This window comes from Impatiens glandulifera, chromosome 2 (genome assembly GCF_907164915.1).
Source record: "Impatiens glandulifera chromosome 2, dImpGla2.1, whole genome shotgun sequence".
Classification (NCBI taxonomy): Eukaryota; Viridiplantae; Streptophyta; class Magnoliopsida; order Ericales; family Balsaminaceae; genus Impatiens; species Impatiens glandulifera.
The window spans coordinates 62,645,917-62,670,304 of record NC_061863.1 but is presented as its reverse complement, the minus strand read 5'-3'; the positions used below and the strand labels follow the sequence as shown (position 1 = coordinate 62,670,304).

Below are 24,388 nucleotides of genomic sequence, written 5' to 3'. Positions count from 1 at the left end.
CATTATTAAAATCTAACATAATTTGTGACTTAAATCAAGTTTTAAATATTATAAAGTATTATATCTATAACAATTAACAAATGACATTATTGAAACAGATGATCATATTGCTCAGCATCAAAGACCAAGAAAGCTAGATCTCAATGCTTGCTGCATATTTCAACAAATCAATCAGACTAAGAAAACTATAAAGTTGGCGTTAAATATGTGAGAAAATAAATATTAAAAGCTAGTAAGAAAGCATGATATCAATTCATATGGTCTTTATGTTTAGTGTAATTCTAATAAAAAAAACTCTTGTTCTTTAAAAAAATAACATTAAAAGCTAGCAAGAAAACATGATTCATCTTGCTTAAAATTTCAGTCATTGTGATGTGAAGTATCATTCATGAACTTTATATTATAATCTCAATTTTTTTTCGCATCTATGTTGATTTTTTTATCACTATATATTATATATATATATTATTAAAATAATAATATATCCATATAACTCACTAAAACAACTCGAGTAACAATATGTTACGAGTTCAATTCATACTTAAAAAAAAAAAATTTAAGTTGAAATGAATGTTAAGTTATAATAGTTTTCAAACTTAAAAATTAATAAAAAAAGACTTCTACTAAAAAAAATCAATCACAATTCAAATAAATAAAAGTAATACAAACAACCTAAGAGTGCCCAATATACAAACAAATAAACCCAATTGGTGATTTTGCTTAACCCCATCCCAAGTTTATACACTCCATCAATGTTGGGTGCAATTTATCTAGTTTAGCTTACCAATTTATATTACTAATTAAAAATGCATACTTAATGTTAAGGAAACACCATATAATGATCAAACTTTCAAATCACAAAATTTGACATTTGCCCCAAATATGCATAAAAGATGTTAAATATCATACATCTTAGATGTACAATATTTGATTCTGACGTTAAAAAAACAAATTCAGACCTAAAAGTAGTTATATGTTAGCTATAAAAGTTAATACCGACTTGAATGTCCGATTAATCTAAGATATAATTATATTTATGTCGATTCATTCGTCTCCAGACAAATTTACAGTTTTATCGTATCATTTTGTAAGACAAAAATGTTTGATACAAAATTGACAAATACACTAAATTTACATTAAATAAAATGGTATAAAAATAATTTGTAAAATATGATTAATAATAATAATAAAAAAAGAATTGAATACGTACCCTTTAAAACCCTTGAATTTGCAGATAAAACCTTGAAGTTTCCACTATTGACTAAGCTTTTACAACAACACTTGTTCGTCTAATAATGGCATCTGCGTTCATTTCCTTCTCTACTTGTGTGCGAATCTCTCTCTGAATTGCCTAAACCATTTCCTTTTGTTGTATTCCACCATTGAACTGAAGGAAATCTAGGGCTTTTCTTCCTACTCTACTCTACTCTACACTGCTAGAATTGGAGCTCTTACAGAAATGGAGGCCGCGGCCGCCACGAGAGGTGTTCCTCTGCCAACCATGATGACTCCTGCACAGCCTTCACGTAAAGAGTGGCGCATTGTCTCGGAGCAGAATGCTCGTAACAACAATGACAACGAGGTTGTTCATTCTCTTAATAACATACGGATGATGTCGTTTTGCTTCAATTCGATAAACTTAGGGTTTACATTATTTTTCTTGCATAGGATTTGATGCGTTCAAAAATAGGGCAATCGAACGAGAGGACGACATTTGAGGTAATCAATGTATTCCCGAAGAAAGCTAGGCATTGTCACTTTTGAGCATTGGTTGCGGGAAAATCATGGTGACGTGATGTTTTACGTAGGTGCACCAAGGTAGAGAACCGGCAGATGTTGACTTCTGTTCCATCACTATAGATGGACACTCAGATGGAGATATTCTGCAGCAGAGGTTTCGCAAGGCTACCAGACAAAGGGAGGAGCTACAACACATGGAGATAGAACTTCGAGCTCAAATAATCGCAAGAGAAGACATAGCGGAGATGCAGAACAGTTTTGATGCGCATCTTAAAGATCAGGCCAATTCTAACGTGAAGCTCCAGGTTCACAAAATTGTTATTATTATATTTGAACACGTTTTGACTATTGATGTTTGTGCCCAAAATCCTTACTTAGTGTGTTGTTCTTGTAGGAAAAAGTTTATGAAATGGAGCAGACAATACATGGACTAGAAAGAAAGATGGAAGAGAAAGAGAGAGAGCTGCGAGCAATCAAATTAGACAATGAAGCAGTTGGATTTTTTTTTGTCCTTGATTACTGCACTTTTTCCTTGTTCATTCTGTAAAGAGATGCTGTTGGTCATACACATTTATTTATCCTGTCTTGGGGCTTTGTCAGGCATGGGCGAAGGAAGATCTTCTTATAGAACAGAGCAATGAGTTGAAAAATTTTAGGTATGTGTTTGGTTCTCCTTGAGGTTTATTTCTGTGGTGTTAGGGATGAGAACAACTTGAACTTGAAGTTCACAATTCGGGGTATATTCATGGTTAACCCAGTGTTACCAGAAGTCATTCTACCGTGGCTGTATCTCTTGTTGTAACAGTGAAAGCATATTGCACAATTCTCTTTGTTTTAGCCATTGTTCATCACATGCGCTCTTCTAGAAGACCATGTTCTTGACATATGGAATTCTTGTTTGTAATTAGCCAACCTTACCTGGTTGGGGTCTGGTTTCATTGTATCATTGTTCTACTCAGTTGTGTTTGGATGAATTTCTTTGCTTTTGCAGAAGGGAGCATGATAATACTGAAGCTGAAAGAACCCAGCACCTGAAGCAGATTCATGAACTTCAAGAACATCTTCAAGATAAAGAAAGGCAATTCCTTGAATTGCAGGAACAGGTATGTTATGGTATTTTGCTTTTGCAATAAAATTAAGAAGAAAAACTAGATCTTATGCTTGATTTTGATTATTATTGCTTGTGAAGCTGTTTTTATCCATTGCTAAGAGGAAAATTTGAGAAATGGACACTTCTTTAAGAAGTATATCTTTCTCACTTTTGAATTGCATTCATGATAAAATAATATCAGAAAGTTTCTAGAAATTTACCTACAAAAAGCGGCCATCCAGTGTAGAAAATACCTCCCCAAAGTACCTGCTTCTTAGTTGAGTGCCAAGATTTAGAAATTTAATTACTTACTATTACAGTATGGTCACATTGAATTCTCATCTATGGACATCCATGACTTCTATTTCTTGACCCAAGCATGGATGGAGACTTGCTCCAGGAGGAAAGCTCAGAGAAGCCTTACCGTAGTGATTTGCTGTTTTGATTGGGAGTGGGGAGAGGAAATTGAGCTGCCATATTTTCAAGTCAACTTTAAAAATCATCAATAGAAATATCATTAGTTACTTGTTAAGCATGGCATTTCTTAGCAACTTTTAGCACCAAGGTTGTTTTGTTAATTCCATAAGCTCCAACCTTGTTTCACCTACAAACATGGATTTACATTTCTGATTCTCAAAGAAAGTGAGCTTCCATCCTTAGCGTGAAAGGAATTTGTAAAAGAAGGATGAAGGGTCAAATATTGCCTCTTCCAATCTTGTGCTGAAATCTCTATTTGTAATGTTTTCTTGTAAGGTAGACACAACCTTTGCATCTTCTTTGAATTCAACCCCACTTCAAAGGAAAAAAAGAAAAGCTAATTCCATTGGGTATACAGACTCAAATGCTTCTTTGGTTTTTTTTCTTCTAACAACCACGTTGTTTATTTTTCAGAATAGGGTTGTGCATGAAACCATCCTTTTTAAGGATGAGCAACTGAAGGATGCTCAATCTTGGATTGCACGTGTGCAGGAGATGGACGTTTTCCAATCACATCAGTCATTACAGGCTGAGATTCGAGAGCGTACTGACCAATACAACCAACTTTTCCTTGCCTATCAACAACAGGTTTTTGGTCTACATATATCATTATTTAAAAGCTGATTTTTCTACTAGTGATGCATTGCTGCTATAGCAGTGCCTATTCCTATTATAAAATGAAAGGAGTATACAGCTTTTCGACTTGCAAATTATTTTTGACATTGTCCCTATCTTTATTGATTTAGATGACGTATTATGGGCTTGAAAACATTAATTTTTTTCTCTCTCTATGTGATTAGTTTGCTGAGATGGAAAGAATCCATCTGCATACAATACAACAGCATCAGCTTGAAATTGCTGATGCAAGAGACAGGGCGGGGTTTTATTCTGATGAAACTCATTTACCAAAGGATTCTTCTCAAGTTGGACAGAGCAATGGAAGCCAGATGAATGTGAATGGAAGCACCAAACGTACAAATTCTGGAGCCCTTTCAAATGGAAATGCAGAAAGTATTTCATCTGAAAATTTAAGAAATGAGGTGGAGTTTCTTACAATGTTCTCCCTTAGTTAATATAATAATCACGTTCTAAGAATAGTTCTTAAATCCAATCAAATAGAACATTCCTGGTCGATGATGCTTTTAGAAATTAACTCTCTGATTATTGATTTGTGAAAAGATTATACATGTCCATCAAATGTGCTCTGAAGTTTTAGATTAGACTTCTATTATTATGCAGCTTCCTTCATTACCAGTGTTCTAAATGGCGGTCGAGGCGGCCGCCTAGGCGGCGCCTAGGCGGTAGGCGGTCCAATACCGCTCCGCCTATACATGAGGCGGTCAGATTATTTAATTATTTATTATTTTTAATTATTTAATTATTAATATTAATATATATATATATATTCAATAAAAAAAATCTTTATCACTCACTATTTTTATAAATTTTGAAATGAGTCTTTACATTCCAATTCATTTATCTTCTTTTTTTCCGTTTCTTATCTCATTCACCTCACCTCCTTGATCATCTACATCTTCTTCGATCATCTAATCATCTATCTCTTCTTCAGCTCGTCTACATACTTATTTTTGTTAAATGTTACTATGTTAGAGAATATTAATTTGACTTTTTAGTGAAATGATAATTATAGAACATCTTTATTATATTTATATTCAACCGCCTAGGCACCGCTTAGGCACCGCCTAGGCACCCGAAGCAGTAGGCAATCACTTACCGCTCCGCCACCGCCTACCGCCGTTTAGAACACTGTTCATTACTATTAAATGCAGAAGGGAATATTTGTTGTTTTAGAATATTGCATCCCCTTGTGACCTGTGAAACATAATGTATGGTGATTTAACCTCACATCTCTATAAGCGACCAAAATTCTGTAATACTGCATATGTTGTAGCGTATTCATTGTTTCTTTGCATATTTGATAACTAAACAGTGCTGCAAGTTACCATCTGATAAAGATAATGGTGAGGAATGATCAGATTCTGTGTTCATATGGTGTAATATATTCTTGAGTTGTTTCTCCACATTGCTTGTTAGAAGGTAGAGATAGTGCTGCAAGTTGTTTGACCCATCAGTAGATTGATGAATGTAGGGAATAATGGAGTCAATGGCTAGTAAAATCTCTATTTTAGATTGTTTTTTTTCCTCTAATGTTTATGTTACTTCCTCCAATAAAATTTTCTTCTGCTAGGTTGTGTCTAGGCTTATGATCAGTTTCTTTATTTTCCTCCTGCATACTATGCTGCCTTCATCTTAGGCTGTCTGCTTGTTAAATTTTTCTCTTTGTTAGGTTGATCATGCTCATGGTATTGCAATACCACCATCATCCCTAGTAGGAATGCCTACCTACCTTTCACCTGGGCAGATTGCAGCTTTTCATCCATTCCTTGTGCATCAACAAAGTCTCCACTCCGTTCCTCCTCATGTTGCTCAGTCCCACTATGCCAATTTCCACACTTTCCCAGCTGCATCATCCCTTCAGCACTGGCCGAACCAGCAAGTATTGAAAGTTTGTCATTACTCGTGTCATTAATGATATCTATTCTCCTCGAGTTTCATTCATTTATTCTCTTTCAGGTTGTGACGGATGCGTCACCTGCTGATCAAGAATATCCTTCTTCCCAGAATGGACATAACATTTTGGAATCAGACACGATTTTCAAATATGACGAGTCTGTAAATGGACCAGCTATTGGTTTAGTTACTCTGGTTGACCATTCTTGCGAAGTGCCTGAACATATCTCTGTGATAAAATCGTCAGCTGAGGTAGTCAAGTTTTTTAATAAACTAAAAGGCTGTTGAATATCATTTGTGTTGACTATGAATCTTTACTGAATGAAAACCACTTTTGAAAGGTTCAACCTGTTGATAAGGCACATTCGGTATCCCCACAACCTCAACAGAGTATACAACACGTTCCTTCCCAGTTTGATAGTTCTCTGAGGTTAAACTCTCTTCCTGGATATGAACCAAAGGTATAAACTGTCTTTGATATTTTGTCTGTGAGTATTTGTCTGTTTTGGTGTACCATATTTTCAAAAATTGTAAATTAGTTTATAATGACAAAAGAAATAAATATATTTGGCTGTTTAGGTTTACCATATTTTCATGTTGATCATGATGCGGAGAAAACCTACACTTGTTATGTATGCCAAAATTCACAATGATCTAGAAAATATTATGTTTCATGATTAATAAATAAGCCCTATACCAAATGAAATAAAATGTTACACTATAATTTGCATCATGATTAAGAAAATAAATTATATACCAAATGAAGCATACAAAAATACTCATAATTTGAATCATGATCCAGAAAAATCTTATACCAGACTGGCAATTTTCCAATGAGATTTTGATTGTGACGAAGATCGTGACAAATTATAAGTTTTCAAATAGGCTTGTGTAGTTTCACGTCTCTTAAGTTTTTATCTGGATTGATTTCTCCTTAGCATTCCTGAAACTTCAGTATACATGTTTTACTGATTAATTGATGAAACTGACAAAAGTTAAATATTTTTCTAATCATGACCTGGTGATAAAGGAAACAGAGAAAACAAGTTATTCCGCCAGTGAGCCATCTGCTGCAGACTGTGCTACTTCTACTACCAGTGAACCTCTGCCACTATATGAGGCTACTAGAAATCTTTTGAGCTTGGATGAGATGGGAATGAAGGCAACAGGTGCCGCAGTTCCTTCTGAAGTCCCTCTGCTGGATGAAAGATCATTGTTGGCCTGCATAGCTCGCACAATTCCACCTGGATCTGGTAGCACAATCAGGATTAGCTCTACGGTATGTGGAAAAACGTACTTATTATCCCTTAATCGATTTGAAGTCTTGATCATACATCTGCAATCTATCTATCTCTGTATTATTATTTTTTATTACAGCTCCCGAATAGGCTTGGCAAAATGCTTGCACCTCTACATTGGCATGATTACAAGAAGAAGTACGGAAAACTTGAAGACTTTGTGTCTAGTCATGCTGAAGTAGGTTTATATTAATATCTGTGCACTAGTTTAGTTTAGTTTTTTTATTTTTAAATTGTACATTACACGAATGAATTATGTTGTTGTCTTGGCCAGCTGTTTGTAATTGAAGGAGACTATATACAAGTTCGAGAGGGAGCTAAAGAAATTATAGCAGCGGCTGCAGCTATTGCTAAAGTTGTAGCAGCCACTAACAAAACACTGTTGGCCCCTAACTCGTCTCCATCTGTTGCTGTCACTCCCATGTCACAGTCCCATCGAACAACAAAGAGAACACCTCCTCCTCCTCCATCTATCGACACCTCCACTTATGGTGGTTATTTTAATGCTGGAGGCGTACCGAAAGTGAAGATTTTGAGCAAGCCTATAGATTCTAGAGTGATGAAAGCTACTGAGATATCTAATCCTCTCTCCAAGGGACAACAACAAGCTCATGTGGGGAGACCTCAGGCCAGGTACTCTTCGACACTACAATTGCGACAGTTTATTATTATTATTATTATTATTTTGATCTGAACAGTTTTTTTATCCCCACCACCTACAGGACAGTTGGAGGTGCAACCACTTTTAGAAAATGGTAAAAGTTATTTCAGATATTATGTATAAATTTTAGGTGGCAATTTTCAGTTACATTTAAGCTTTATATTATTATTATTATTATTATCTAACTAATGGCGTCTGTGTATTTTATTTGCAGATCTAACCAACCCCTCCTTCTCCCTCTGTTTACAAGAAATTATGAAGAGTGTGCAGCAGATTGAACGTTTTGCTTCAGTTTTTGTCTCATGGACTCCCTCCCCTAATTAATTTGCCTGCCTCTTCTTTGATCATCAATCTAGATAAGATAGATAGATCCCTTCTAGAATATTTATGATATTATTTTTATGTATCTTGAGATATTTTAGTTATTAATTTTAATAAGACCTTTTGGATGGATATTCATTTCAAAGTCATATTCATATCGATTGCCATTTTTCTTTTTAACAACAATTTATTATTCTAATTAAATGAACCTGAAAGCTATTAGAACTATTGTTGCCTTGTTTAATCCAAATAAAAAACCAAGCTTATCCCATCATTCAAATTATTATTAATTATATAAGATATTTTAATAATTTACCCCCCACTAACATTGATGATTCATTCATTCATTCAATTACTTAATTGTTGGTTTGGTGATGCTTGAAATTCTTTCCTCCCATGGGCATGGCATTTGCATTTGCATTTGGTGCTGCTTCAAATCTGAAGTGATTTTGTTGTTGCGGGGGGTTATTGTTGTTGTCTGAGGAAATCATTCTACCCAATTCCTTCAAAGACGCAGTTTCTTCTCCTACTCCTCCTCCTCCCATGGAGTCGTTAATATCAGCTGATTTAGTCAAGAATATCAAGTTATTCTGGAGCTGACTCATATACCTGAAATTTGATATTATAATGGATTGATTGATTGATTGATCGATCGATCATCATGCAGACATATGAGATAGACATAGATAGATTAAACCAGCTAGCACTTACTGGGCAGCCTCCAAGAACTTGCCATGTTTTCGGTTCTCCATTATGGCCTCAATCAAATTCTTGTTCTCATCCAGGCACTATATATATATCAATTCTCACGTCAAACTAATTAAAACAGTAATAATAATAATAATAATAATAAAAAAGAAGAAGAAGATGTATGTATTGTTATTATTATTACTTACGTTCTGAAACTGTTGGGGTGTGATGGCGAAATTGGTGGCATCTTGCGATTCGGACGAAGATTTGCCCATCTCTGATCTCTGCATTTCAATCGTTTTTTTCTAGAGAAGAAGCAGCAACTGATGGAGAGAATTATCTGCCTTCCAAATAGCTATATATATATATATACATATATATTTATTTATCAATTTTTAAATAATCTCATATATTCTTAAAATCCGGCCTAGATTTCTTACCTTTTCTTAACTTTAAGGATTCCTGTAACGCCTACTGCATTATTTTATTTTATTTTTTATTATTAAAATATATTTTTATATTTGTTTTTAATATAATATATAGTATTGGAACTTGTGTAGATGATCTATTCAATCGGTCAGTTTATCGAACCTATTTGGACCGAAACCGGTTCTATTAATTATATTAATAATTGGTAACCGACCGATATTTGTATTGGTTATACCGGTTCGGTAATATAACCGGTTCCAATTGAGAACTAAGTAAGTATTGATTTGTATTAAGAAATATATGTTTTCTCGTCTTACCTCAAATTCACGAGGATGTCACAACTCTCTTGTCTTTCCTCTTCGGATAAAGGATTTGGGTCCAAACCAATGCGTCGACCAACCTCCGTCGACTTCACCAACAAAGAAAGACGATTGAAAAGTGAGATAAAATAAGACGGTCCTTTGTATTAAATAATGATTACCATTTATGATAAGCATGTTCATTGTAATATGATACAAAATTCTTAGCATGTACAAAATAATTATTATGAAATATAAATATATAATTAACTTATTGTTAATTATATAAGGAGAAAAATAACTTAACCAAAAATCGAACCGGTTAATGGGTAAGAAATCGTTTAGTCGGAACAGATAAGTTATCTATTCGGTTTTTTAAAACCGATTTGAAGTGTTATTATTATTTTAAAAAAAATGAATTTATATTTTTCATTTTTTTCTTTCAAATTTTAAAAAACCTGAAATTAAGATTTAGATAACTATCAGTTATTAAAAATAATAAATATATTTATATATATATAAATAGCACGACAAAATAATACTAAGAGGGAGATTTAGTAATGACACAAATTATATTATATATGGTATAGATTGTAAGTAATATAAACTATAATGTGGTATAAATAGTATATAATAACATGAGTTAATTTTGTTTAGTTTGAATGAGAAATGGTATAACTTTAATATATTTTATAAAATTGTGATTGATATATAATATAAAAGTAAAAAAGAAAATTTTATTATTTTAGTTAATAAAAATAAAAATATGAGTTTGAAATTAATTTTTATATTATTATTATTTTATTAATTTATTTACTATTATAAATTATTGTATCATAATTATTTTATATTTTAATTATTATATTTAATAGCTAATGAAATTTTAATTAAAATATAAAAATTAATAATAAAATTTTATGTAAATTATATTTATTTAGTTTAAATTTTATTAATTTGTTATAACAAAAAATATAAAAAATAATATATATATATAATATTATTTATAATTTAATTAAATTATAACAGCAATATATTATTTTATAAGTATAATTTTTTAATAAAAAATTATTATATTATATATAAAATAATAATACTAAAATTAAATAAAATATATATTTAATATATTATATAAAAATTATATTTTTAATGTTGAAAACTTACTTGTACTTAATATTTATATAAAAAAATATTAATAATAAAAAAAGTAAAATTAATGAGTATAAAAGAAATATTATACTTAAAAACTACTTGCAATATAATATAGGATTTTAAATTGGGACGGACTTAAATAATTTTAGGTTTCAAATAATTTTGAGAAACTATCTTAGTATTTTGCCTATTTTTAAAAATAAAAAAAATTGAATGAAATTAAAAAAATCTTTAAAATTAGTGACTATCTCACATTTGTAGAGTAAAATTTATTTTATATATTTTTTCTGAGTAAACTTGAGCTCAACTCATTCGCCCTGAATATACCCCACAAACTATCTATTGAAATTCCCAATATATAAATTTATACAAGTAGTACATTGTTTAACATAAAAAAATGTTAAGTGAGTTAAATTTTGTTTACATTAATAATAATTTTCCTTATAAATTTTCGGTAAAATTGTTTAAAAAAATTCCATTTACATTTTACCACGCATAACGTCAAATAAATTAAAGGGTTCAGCATTATTTGTTTTCTTTTATATTTTTAATTAAAAAATATATAGCATTTCAATCAAAGTCCATTATCCCTTTTCAAAACTCTTAATCCTTATTCAAAATCTCCGCATTCAAATGAAGAGTATTTTATACCCTTATTTTAATTTCTCACATTTATATTTTCAAATAACTTTTAATCTATAAAATTAAGTTTCTAAAATCATATATAGTCTTATTGCACCAGAATTTGATAATAAAATTATTTTAAGGTATAATGTTGTATCGATTTAATAAAAAAGTTATTTTTTTGTTGAACCATTTTTAATAAAATAAATAATAAGTTAATAAATAGGTTAAGTTTAAACAATTTAATCTATTATTAAGGTGTTTTTTATTTTTTTTATTTTGTAGGTAAATAAGTCAAAATATAAAATAATTAATAATGTTGTTCTTATGGAACTACAATTTTCCGATTAAGGGTCGATGATTCCGGTGAGGTCCTGTCGGAACCTTAAATGGCTTGACGACTGTCTTAGAACTGGTCCAAAAAGCCCCTCAAATACTTGGGAAATTTACATGTTGTGTCAAGTCCGAATTAGGGTCTGCAGGCTCTGAAGGAAGAAAACGAGTCCTGCTGCCTGAGTTGACTCGCTCGCCTGTGGACTCAGCTTTGGAAGTCCATGCCAAAAAAACTAATCCCAAGTCCCAACTGAGACTAAGTCACTAAACTAAAAAGAAGACTATGGCCAAGCATAATAACCTCTGAGCCCAAGCCCATGTCCGACCTAATCCCATGAACGAGGTCGGTCGACCTAAACGAGAGACGATACAGACGACCGCTGGCCTACATATAACATATTCTATACAAAGCTTGGGCCCAAATATTAGGTCCATGTCTTTTATATATAATATATCTCTAATTCGATTTAACCATCGTCACTCTTCAAAGCTCAATATTTTTACACACGAGTTTTAGAAACATGAGAAATGGCAGAACATAAAGAGTTTGAAAAAAAATTAAAGACATTGATTTCATACACGTTAATTTTAATGATTTAAATACTATGAAAGAAACAAAGTAAAATTTTGTATGTAAAAACATACATTTTCTGATGACAACAAGAGAATTTTGTTTGTCTTCGCGATGATAGTTATTAAATTGGGGTCGAACTTTGTTACCGACGACAACAAATAACGTTTTGGTTTAAAAGAAGAAGAGTCGAGTTGAAAGTTAATATATCCAAAAGTTTAATCGGTAGATTTTGTTTACCATTTTGGTCAATAATGTTTGTTCATGCATATATCGTCAATTTGTTTTTAATATTGGAAATAAATCCAATCTAATTTGTAACTATTTTGAGTGATGTTCCCTTTATTCAATAGAAATTGATGCATATACATTATGTAATAACAATAGCTTATAAATATATTTAGAACAATCCCTTAGATATACTACCTTAGAGTAATTGTGATATAATATTTTAAGTGGGTCACGACACGACACACATAAAATTGAGATATTACACGACACGACATGATTGAGAGTCTAACATGACTTGTCCGAATCGAGTATGACCGTTTATGCACGATAGGGGTGTAAATGAGCCGAACCGCTCACGAGTCGCTCAGTCAAAGTTCAATTTTAGTTCGGTCAAAAACGAATTCGAGCTGAGCTCGAGCTAGCTCGTTTAATATTCGAGCCGAATTCGAACTTAGGTAAGACTCGTTTTATGGCTCGTTGAGCTTTTTTAACCTAATTATATAATTTTTTTTATAATATTTTACTTTTTAACCAAAATTTAAAATACCCATAAGACTATTTATGAACTTATTATTTATGATACCGATATCAAAATTATTGGTACATAAAAGGTATGAGATTTTCAATATTTTGGTATATCAAGATATATTAGAATAATATTTATAAATTAATATATATATATATATATATATATATATTGTATAATATTTATAAAGAAATAAATAAATTTAATATTAATTTAATTACATAAACATAATTTTTAAAAATCAAATAAAAAAATATAATCATGTTTTTTTTTAGGGCCGAACTATTTTAAAATTTTGATTTTCCACTTGGGTCCACAATTAGACTTTAAAACTGAGAAATTTTGTAGGTTGATATTTATATTCACAAAATTAAATAAATATAATAAAATTTTAATTATTCTTTTGTGTTATTTTCTCATTTTCTTGCCACATTCAATGTGCAATAAATAAATTATTATATTTAAACTTTAAGTTTTAAGGTTTAAGTTAGAGACTTAGATTAATTTAAGACTTAATAAAAATAAACAAATAAAATAAAAGTAATTTATTTATAAAAAATGGTTAAAATATTAAAAGTAGAGACATTTTTCAACGGGCATGTGAAACATAGCGCCAATTCGTGTAACTAAACACCGAATCCTTAAAAAATATCTTTTCTGATGGTGTTATTATGCTACACGCCAAAATAATTTTTTTCGAAGAAGCGTAAAATTGATTTTTAACCAACTCTCCGATTTGATTTAATGTAATTTATTTCAGAATTTTTGAAAAAAGATTTATATAATTATATTTATTTCTTAAAGGCGGACGTCCATCATCCGTTCTTCCTGTCTCATCGCGTCGGCCCAAGAACCCATACCCATGTATAAAAAAGTGAATTTTTTTTTTGATACCCTAATTTTATTTATAATATTGTTAAAAAAATATAATTTTGATAAGATTTGAACCAAAACCAAATAAAATATTTTCTTTCATCTCTTAAACCACTGGGCTACACTATTATATTAATTTTTTTTTTTTATAAATTTAACTATATTTTTAAATGAGCTGCCCCGGAGAATAAACTCCCAACTCGTGGTCTTGTCAGGCTTGTTGGGCTTACTCCAAAGCCGGCTCTGGTACTGTCCCTGACCAAAATCGGTCCCCCGACCTCTTTTGGAATCGTCGCGCCAACTATTTATCTTTTCTGAGCGATTTCTTTGTCTTTTACAATCATTGTCAAACAAACTAAAACAAAGCCATTGAATTCAATGATAAATCTTTGATAATAATAAGGGAATTCAAAAAGTCATACAACTGAAAGTCTATTCAATGACCAAATATTTAAAAGTATCAATCATCAATAATCTTCCAAATATTACACAAATTAATCTCAGTTGTATCAAATCCCTAAATATCATATAACCTCCCAAACTGTAAGAGTTTAACAAAGATGGCAGAAAAAGTTGTCATTTTCATAAGGCCTTGATCTTCAACGCAAAGGGGCTGGGCCTGCTATAGCGCCAGAATTTAATAAAATATCTGACTCTTTTTGGTCTTCAAGCCCATCAGTTTTCTAGCCCAGCCCATTTTTCTGAAAACCGCAATGAAAGTATGGGTCGGCGGTTATTGGATTCTGTCTGGCGATCCTATGGAAAGAAGGTTTGAAACAAGCATATTATATATCATACTGTCATATCAAATTATCAATTGAGATTTTTTAAATATATATTTATATAATGAAAAGAATGAGAACTAGAGAGTGTTTATGATTAAAATTTTCAGTTCCACGTTTGAATTTTGATTAATAAGATGTCAAAAGTTAATATTTTCAGAGTAATATTACTAGGTTACAAAAAAAAAAAAAATCATTTTACGAGTTATATCTGATTGGAGATAAATACGACAAGATAAAGAAATATATGTATTTTTCATTTATTATTTGTATGTAAATGCGGATAAATTTGTCGTTAGTTCAAACAAATTTCTACATTGTGTAACCATTCCTTATTCGTCGATTAAGGATTTGTCACGGTTCCAAACTCCAAGAGTGTTAATATAAGAGGCAGAATCATAGATTTCGACACCTCATAGAATTTAACCGCTGATACTAAATATCACGTAATACATTTATAAATAAATGTAATTAAATTTGCTGTTACGTAACATATAATATTAGAGTTGATATTTGTTGTAAAAATAAAGTGTTGTTTTTTAACACTTTTGAACCATAAAAGATCACCCAAATTATTTATACTGTAATTTGATAATTCATGAAAAATACTATTGATTTTATAATAGTAAACAATTTTAGTTTATTTACTAATATTGTTTTAACTTAAATGATTTATAATACATAAATTAAGAATTTTAACATATTAAATATTTGATTAATTTTGTTCTTGAAAAATATAGAATTTTTCATTAGTCACCTACTCATAAAAATCACAATATTGTAAAACATTATAAAATGATATAATCCAAATTATGACAATATTTATGATTTGGTCTAAGTAAATGTTAGATTAAAATGGGAATAGCTAACTAAAAGAAAATATGAATCATTAAAAAACACATCAAAATGACTCATTCCTCTTCATTAGTTAGAACAAGATAAATATCAGATTTCCTTAATTAAAGTGGTTTATGTTGAACTAAATTCACTACCCCTAACTTAATGTGTTACTTTTTAGTTAGATTGAAGTTTATGGATTCAATATCTATTTAGAATGTCTTAAATTTAAGTGAAAATCATTTGATTTTGTTCTAAAATAAAAATAAATAAATAAAGTTTGTGTGGCTTGTTTTAATTCATGATAATTGATATAATTATGAATAATATATACTTTCTCATTCTCAAGTTTAGATCTAGTATTTTTTCGTCCGTTTTTTCTGATTGTTTTTTCCATAGCCTTATCACACTTCCTAAGTTCATCAATAATTTTTCCCCACCTCATGAAAATTGTGTAAGTAAGAGTTTCTTCGGCTATTATCACACAATTAGGGATGGATCGAAAAATTAAATTTTGTTTGTCAAACAAGTTGGATGAAAGGAAGAAAAAAGTTAAGTGATAACACTAATATAATGCTTTTGGGAATTGTGAGAAACAAGGAGTTTATTAGATTGAAAATTTAGGGGATTATATCAATTTCCTACATTAAACATTTTGTTTTGTGGGCTTAAACATAAATCACCCCTTAAGTAAATCCTTACCAACAACACACTATTAATAATCTAGATTTTTTTTTGAGTTGCTGTTGAATTTCATCAAATGTTCTTCTCCTAACTAATTAAATTGTTAATTAAAGATATTTAGTCATATAATCATACCCATTATCCATGTCCTTATTATCATATAAATTATTAAAACAACCTTACATCAAACAAACTCTCTTAACTAGGCATTATTAATTCTTGAAAATCATAAATGAGAACAAGTTATTAAGGTTCAAGAGATTGCATACATATTATTATTATTATTATGACATTTAATTAATTAACCCTGGTGTGGGGATGATTCCTTGGCCGGTAGTGGTGGCGCTGCTGCTTCAACGGATCCCCCTCCGACATTCTTATTTTCCTCACTGTTGTTGAGATCATGACCAGTTGTTGTCGTCGTCCCCTCCTCCGACGAATCCAATATTCTCATCAGTTCTTCCAACTCTTGAGAAGAGGAACCTTCTTTTTCCTTGGACTCAATCAATTCAGCACATTCACTCAAGTATTCCAAGTTAAATTGGAGCTTCTTCATAAACCTAATTAATTAATTAATTAGTACATGAATTTTATTTTTTATATCAATTTTCTTTCATATTTCAAAATTCTTTTAAAATAAATAATCATAATAATAGCTTACCTCTTCACCTCAATCTCCCTTCCATGTTTTCGGTTCTCCAGTATAGCGTCAATCAAGATTTTGTTCTCATTCAAGCACTACAATTAATTAATAATTATTAATCTCAAAGAAAAACAATAAAAATGAAAATATTTATTAACTTACGTTCTGAAATTGTTGTGCACTAGTGATGTAACTCGTCGGTTTTGGGGATTCCGTCGCCGGAGCTTTGGCCTTGGCCTTGCCTTTGCCTTTGCCCTTGCCTTTGTCCATGTCTGATTGATCGATGATGAAAATTAGCTTGCTTTGAAACAGCTATAAATATACCATTTTTAAATAATCTCTATCACATATTCTTGAAATCCAGCCCAGATTTCATACTTTTTAGGATTTACGTAACGCACTATATATTGAGATTATTATTTTTTTATTTCTTTTTAGGTGTATTATTATTAAAGTAAGAAATATAAAAAAGTGAGTTGATCTAAACATAGATTCACAATCCATATCCATTCAATATTTTGCTAATTACATATATCTGTTCAAATTTAATTATATTTTTGCACTTACAATCTTAGATTATTATAAATTAGCCTAATTAAAGAGTCATGAAATCTATATAGATTATATGAATCATTGTTAGATTTCATATATAGATTTTTAATGAGTGATTGAGAAAACATAATATTATTATATATATCAATTGATGAAAACAATGAGAATCCTTTTTGAAAAGTGATATATATATATATATTTTATCATAATTAATTACTATGACAATCAAAATCCTTTTCAAAATTAAAAAAAAGTGAAAAAGTGAAATTAAATATGTTTAAATATAATATTAAAAATATGATTTTAATAATGAAAACTTTTTTAGTTGAAAAACTGATTAAAGAAGGAATAAAAAAAGTTTATTTAATTGAATATTTTTTTACAAAATGTTTTATAATTTTTTTTTTTGATTTTTGTTGGTTAAATAAACGTTTGATACCAAATAGACACTAAATTGGATATGAAACAATTTATATGTTATTTAAAATAATTAACAATTGCTTCACTTATTTGTTTAATAAAAGTTTTATACCAAGGCTCATTAATGTGAATGATGAAATTGTGAATTTTGCATTTAGACTGTTAAGGTTTTGATTATGAGATACTTCTAAAATAGTTTTAGTAATACTAAGAGGGTCAAACAAAGAATTATTTTTCCTCATTATTAGTTGCAATTAGAACATAAGATTAAGTATAATCATGGTTAAATGACCATGGGACTAGGAGAATTATAAAATGATTGGAGATGAAACGATGTAGAGAAGTATTTCTCATTTATTACTCTTCGTATACGATTTAAGTTAAACGTAGATAAATTTGTCGTAAGTCACTTGCGTTGCCATTTATTATTTTTCAATGATGTATAAAAAAATGTTGTGATGAGGCGATCTAGGCAGTCGCATAAGCCCCAACCTCTCTCATGCCCTTTACAAAAATTAAAAAGTTGCTTTATACATGACTTGAACATAGGATTAAGTGTATTCATAACCCAGGGTGACCCATGGGAAATAGTAGATCTAAAAGACCAAATAGTTACATGTTTGATTTCTATTGGAATCGTTTTGAATTAAAATGAAAGGTAATGATTATGTGTTGTTATATCCTTGTTCTTCATAATTAAAAAAAAAAACAGATTAAGTGATTAGTGTAATCATGGTTGAATGATCATGGAACTAAGAGAATTGTAAAATGATTAGAGATGAGGTAGAAAAGTATTTCTTATTTATTAGTTGTTGTATACTATATATTGAAGTTAACTGTAGATAAATTTATCGTAAATCCAGAGTGTTACATTTTATTATTTTTCAATAATGTATATATTAAAGTAAATGCAAAAACAATTGTTAGTAAATGCAAATATCATAATATTAAGTCGCCCCTAGAGTGAGGTGAGCTAAGCAGGCGCCTATCACCCATTTGGGGCCTCTTAAAAAAAACAATTAGATCGCTTTATACAAGATCTGAACATAGGATTAAGTGTAATCATGGTTAAATGATCATGGAACTGGGAGAATTATAAGATGCTTGGCTGGAGATGAGACGAGGTACATGTTTATTTCTCATTTATTAGTTGTGTATACGTCGTTATACACAATTAAAGTTAAATGTAGATAAATTTGTCGTAAGTCAAGAGCGATACCATTTATTATTTTCCAATGATGTATATATTAAAGTAAATGCAAAAAAATTGTCGTGAGTGCAAATATCAAGTATCAGGGCCGACCCTAGGGTGAGGCGAACTAGGTAGCTGCTTAGGCCCCCACTTCCTCGAGTCCCTAAAAAAACAAAAAAATCCTTTATACAAGATTTGAATATTAGATTAATGGTTAAATGATAATGAGACTAGTAGAATTATAAAATAACAGAGATGAGATAAGGTAGAGAAGTATTAATTTCTCAGGACAAATTTGTAGTAAGTTAGAACGTTACCATTTATCATTTTTCAATGATGTAAATGCAAAGAAATTGTGTGAGTGTCAGTGTCAGGGCCGACTCTAGGGTGAGGCAAACTAGGCGCCTGCCTAGGCCCCACCTCCCCGGGTTCCATAAAAAAGATCAATTGCTTTATACAATATTTGAAAATATGATTAATTGTAATCATGGTTAAATGATAAAGACTAGTAGAATTATAAAATTATTGGAGATGAGATAAGGTACATAAATATTTGGTTGTCGTATACAATTGAATTTAAATGTAGATAAATTTGTCGTAAGTAAGAGCATTACCATTATTATTTTTATGACGTATATATTGAGATAAATGCAAAAAAATTATTGTGAATTCAAATATCATAGCATCAAAGCCGAAGCTAGGATGATGAGGCAAGCTAGGCTGCCCGCCTACAGTCCCACCTCTCCGGTCCTTAAAAAAAAATTATAAAGCAAAATCATTTAACTAATTAGACTAGATTATGTTGGTTAATTTAAATACAAAACTATTAATACTATTTTTAATAAAACAAACAAGTTAAATAAAAAATAAAAATATTTGTTATTTCCATTAGAGAATAAACTAGTGTTAGAGTTAATAGAAGATGGAACAAAGTATCACTTATGACACTTCTTGTCCCACAACCATTATAAAGGTACTAAAGGTGATCCACTCATATATATCGTTTTATTAAATGGATCATTTAAAAAAAACATTAATGCAACCAAATTTGTGGCAGAAATTGAAATTTATAGAGACAAACTAGAGAACTATTTCTAATTTGAGTAACGATGGAGTAGCAAAATGTTTGTAGCAAAAATACAGAAAATGATCACTAAGTATAAAAAAAAAAAAAAGGCTTATACAGGTTGGTACTATCATGGTTATCAATCGGTATAGAAAAGTAATATCAATTGGTTTTGATCCAAATGTGAGTGTGTGATTATAACTGGACTAAACAATATTAAAATAAATAATAATAATAATCTCTCTTCTTTCCCAATTTTTTTTTTTCTTTTTACTTATTAATTTATAAATATATATTTATATACTTTATTCATTAATTTATTTATATATTTTTTAAAATAATAACAAAAGAGAATAAATAAAATAATAAAATATATTATATTATACTTTTTAGAATAATATCATGAAGAAAAAATAAATTAAATAATAAAATATATATTTTAAAACCACATAATTAATTAAAATAAAAAATTGTGTATTTAGGTTTACTCTATAACACTCATTTTATTCTTCCCCAATATCTTGAGAAAGAGAAATATCAAAGCAGAGCTCAAGAATTGGGTTCTGTTTCTCACCATTCCCAAATTCAAACATCTTCATCGCTGTAATAATAATAAATTCTCCCTTCATTCATGCATTCCTCTTATAAACTATTATTGTCCGAATTAAACTTGCAAAATTAAATGATGATAAAGTATGAACTCATACAAGGTTATATATATGTCTAGTTTACATATAATATATATAGTTCAGAAAAAAAAAAAAAAAAACCAAAACAGAGTGTACGGCTTCTTGGATCAGTCAGTGGATTGATGATGATGAGGAAGATATCCGAGTTGCACGCTGTCGGACAGGAGTCTTTGAAGGGCTCACCCTGAATCAATCAAACATTATTTATTTAATTAATTAATTAATTAATTAGTAATCAGTTAGTTAGTTAGTCCGCCCATAATTAATTATTAATAATTAACCAACCAACCTTATAGGAAATGAACCCAAAATCCCCCCACTACAATTCAGTGCTGCAATCGCACTTTCAGCCTGCAACAACAACAACAACATTAACATTAACATTAATTAATTAATTAATTAAATTAATTAATTTAATGAATTAATGAATTAATTACCATGACAAATTCCACAAAAGCGATGCGGGTTGAATGCTGGTAGTCACCAAGTAGCCTCAACCTTTGAACCTGTCATGAGATCATGAGACATTGAGACCGACCATATATCATATATATATATATATATATATAAAAAGAATAACTGACCTCACCACAAACAGACTCGAAGAACATTTTAACATCTGTCTGAGTAATCTGTTGTAAACAAAATATATAATATAGTCATGAGTAATTAAAACAAATAATACATCAATTAGGAATTTGGAAAACCAACCTTCTTATCAATGTTAGTACAGTATATAGTCCTTGCACACATCTCTCTTTCATCTTCACACTATAAATATATATAAATATATACCGATTACTAATTATGATCTTAATGAATGAATGAATGAATTAAACTTGGTTTAATTAATTACTTACTTGAGGCAAGAAGGTTGGATTAACCGGTGCAATTGCAGTTTTAGAAGGCAGAATTCTAACTGGGTAATATCCAAGCATGGTTCCACCCATATTCAAAGCATTCCTTGCACCTTCTGCACTAATTTCTTTACTTTACTTTACTTTACATCAATTCAATCAATATATATTCCAAACTAAGTTTTATAATAAATACCTTCATCAGTGAATTCAACAAACGCAAAACGTAGAACAGAATTTGGGTCACCACATATACGGCAGTCTACCACCTAATTAATTCGATCAAGATCATTTAATTAATTGAGATATGCAATAATGCAAATATATATATATGGGTAATTAATTAATTAATTAATTAATTAATTACCTGTCCACATGTAAGAAAGAGCATTGCAAGCTGTTCTTCAGTAACCTGATGATCAATATCTGAAACATACACTGTCCTCTTTATAACTTCTTCTTCTTGAGCATTACTGGTTCGGCTGTTCATCATCCTTTTCCCATTCTTCTTCTGCTAAATTAAATTAAAACTACTATATAATCAATCAATCAAACTTTGATTCAAGGATTATCTGTATATATATATATATATACCCGTTTGACAGTAGTATTTGTATTGAAAATCATAGGATTATAATTAGTTCGTATCAGAAAAGATGGATGATATTGTGCACCAGTCTGAAGATATTGATAATGATGATTTGTTAGCGACGGTGGCACAAATTCAGCTGCCATTGGATTCAGTTTAGACAACATTTCTTCTAATTCTCTCAACTCTTTCCTAAAATCATCATCGACTACTGTCAGACATCCATTGTCCTGCTTCTTCTTTTGTTGATTATCTTCTAATTCTTCGCTCAATATATCATCATCATCGTCGTCGTCTGACTTTGAAATCTTATCTTTGTTTGAATCTGACTGATTTGATGAGACGCTATCGATTCCGCCATTCTCCATAACCGCCATGATCTGGATTGAACAAGGAAGGGAAACCGATCAATCGATCATACCGATCGATCCAATTGATTCAAATTATAAAACAGAACAAGAAGAAGAAGAAGAAGGCTTACATGTATGTATGCTATATATCTGATCTAGCTTAGGTCAAATATTGATGATCAATCCAGAAGAAGAAGAAGAAGAAGAAGAGAAGTGCAATTCAGCTTATACATACATAGACATGCGTGTCTGTCTGTCTGTCTTTATTTATTAGCTAGAGATAAAAGAAAAAGGAAGAAAACTTGGGATCGTCCGTTTCTGCCATTCGTCCGTCCATACTACAAAGAGAGAGAGCTATGTCATCTTCTTCTTTGTAATCATCATCATCATCATTTTTTTTTTAAATTAAAATTTCCAAATTATAAATTTATAATTATAATTTACTCCAAAAAAAAAATGCAAATATAGAGAACGTTTAATTCTAATTAAAAATATAAATTCAAATAATTTCATACTAATTTATTTCAAATAATAATACATACATACATACAAAATTATTTTGATTATTCTAGTCAAGGGTTAATAAAAATAAAAAATAAAATAAGAAGATAATGTGGAGTATGGGACTATTCTCCGCATGCAGTAGTCTTTACGATGAGATGTCACGTGTACTTACTAACAAAATGAGGTTTCCAAATTCCAATTCTTACTGCTGAATCCTTATCCTTGTTTCTATATTTCATTTGTTTTTTTTTTTTAAAAAAGGTAAGAAAAATGCTAAAATAGTTCAACAAAAAAACAAAAATAGAATAGATATCTTATTTCCTTTAATAAAGGTTTTTTTTATTATCAAAATGAACCGAATAATTTTTGGACATTGATGATTAAATATAAATATGGTTACAATTGATCTAGTTGGCTCACAAAATATCTAACTATCCAACGATGCATAGCATTTGGAGGGAAATTTATTCTTATGTGGTAAAGTTTTCGTGAACAATTTAGATTCATTGTGTGGATGATTCTTCGATCAATTTTTGGAATGATAATGGATGTAGTGTAAAAAGTCTAACTACGACGTATCTAGAGCTTTCTTTCATTGTTGTATGTAGAAATATCACAGTTAATGACATATTTGATCTTTGATTTAGTAGTTTCGCTAGCCGAATTAAATATATATAAGGAGATTAAACATTATGGAAAATTCGTCTCATAATAGAATTTTTACTTTTGGTAGGACGTAAACAAGTGTCCTGTTAGGATCGGGGACGCCCTTGGAGGACCGGGGTGTTTCCGGTTTTAGGAAGGGTGGCCGCTTACAACACACAACACACAATTTGGTGATAGTCCGGTTAAAGACTAAAACCGTTCTCAGCACTGCACAAACTGTCACAGATTCTTGAACCGGGTTCAAGGGCGGAAATGTCTGTTTCAGGTTGAAGCAACGTTTGCGACTTTAGATGATATTTTAGGAGGATTCGGTTTTATGGATGTGAGTGACCGGTTTTAGGAGTATGATTGGTTTGAGGTTTACGTTAAGAAAGCAAGAAATGAAAGCGAAGGAAAGACCACGAGACAAGAGATTTGTTTATGGATGTTCGGAGCAAACCCTCCTACGTCACCCCTTCTTCTCAGGTTATGAGAAGGATCTCCACTAACTCTTTAGAGTTACAACAACACTTCCGGTCGAGCCCAACTTCGCTACTCGCCGGTTACACCAAACTTACACTTTGATATAATACAACAACTCAACACAAACACACACATAAAGCTTCCGGTTTTAGACACACCGGTTTTGGAATATAAGACTTTATCTCTCTAGAATTTAATGCCTTTACCGGTTTTGGAACTGCCTTGAATGAAGACGTTTCGACTTCCTTTTA

At 30.5% G+C, this 24,388-nt stretch overlaps 2 protein-coding genes across 4 annotated transcripts; one reads left to right on the top strand and one right to left on the bottom strand.

Annotated features, from left to right (window-relative positions):
* Nucleotides 1-1,262: 1,262 nt before the first annotated feature.
* Nucleotides 1,263-8,286, top strand: LOC124926248. Of its 3 annotated transcripts, none has more exons than XM_047466441.1 (16): nt 1,263-1,582; nt 1,669-1,719; nt 1,809-2,045; nt 2,135-2,233; nt 2,341-2,396; nt 2,732-2,843; nt 3,722-3,895; nt 4,108-4,347; nt 5,616-5,825; nt 5,903-6,091; nt 6,181-6,300; nt 6,870-7,118; nt 7,217-7,315; nt 7,412-7,770; nt 7,836-7,892; nt 8,013-8,286. In XM_047466441.1, coding segments are annotated over exons 1-16 (2,376 nt in total). In that variant the 5' UTR covers nt 1,263-1,459; the 3' UTR covers nt 8,014-8,286. The 3 variants fall into 3 exon arrangements, with proteins under 3 accessions (XP_047322397.1, XP_047322398.1, XP_047322396.1); XM_047466442.1 differs by having other exon boundaries at nt 5,616-5,834; nt 7,860-7,892; XM_047466440.1 differs by having other exon boundaries at nt 5,616-5,834.
* Nucleotides 8,287-20,681: 12,395 nt separating this feature from the next.
* On the bottom strand, nt 20,682-22,672 carry LOC124926410 (polyadenylate-binding protein-interacting protein 11-like). Its single transcript, XM_047466633.1, has 9 exons — nt 22,161-22,672; nt 21,934-22,077; nt 21,763-21,835; nt 21,570-21,682; nt 21,421-21,480; nt 21,294-21,341; nt 21,147-21,215; nt 20,999-21,060; nt 20,682-20,893 (listed from the first exon to the last, which is right to left on the bottom strand). Exons 1-9 carry the CDS (start codon nt 22,530-22,532, stop codon nt 20,821-20,823), a joined length of 1,014 nt encoding a protein of 337 aa, XP_047322589.1. The 5' UTR covers nt 22,533-22,672; the 3' UTR covers nt 20,682-20,820.
* Between the last annotated feature and the right edge of the window lie 1,716 nt (nt 22,673-24,388).

Bases quoted from the DNA above. Each gene is read 5' to 3' on its own strand.
- LOC124926248 (XM_047466440.1), top strand. From the start codon at position 1,460: ATGGAGGCCGCGGCCGCCACGAGAGGTGTTCCTCTGCCAACCATGATG. The intron at 2,397-2,731 runs GTATGTGTTTGG...TTGCTTTTGCAG, and splicing joins AATGAGTTGAAAAATTTTAG to AAGGGAGCATGATAATACTG. The intron at 2,844-3,721 runs GTATGTTATGGT...TTTATTTTTCAG, and splicing joins TCCTTGAATTGCAGGAACAG to AATAGGGTTGTGCATGAAAC.
- LOC124926410 (XM_047466633.1), bottom strand. From the start codon at position 22,532: ATGGCGGTTATGGAGAATGGCGGAATCGATAGCGTCTCATCAAATCAG. The intron at 21,683-21,762 runs GTATTTATTATA...AAATTAGTGCAG, and splicing joins TGTTGAATTCACTGATGAAG to AAGGTGCAAGGAATGCTTTG. The intron at 20,894-20,998 runs GTTGGTTGGTTA...TGATTGATTCAG, and splicing joins TTGGGTTCATTTCCTATAAG to GGTGAGCCCTTCAAAGACTC.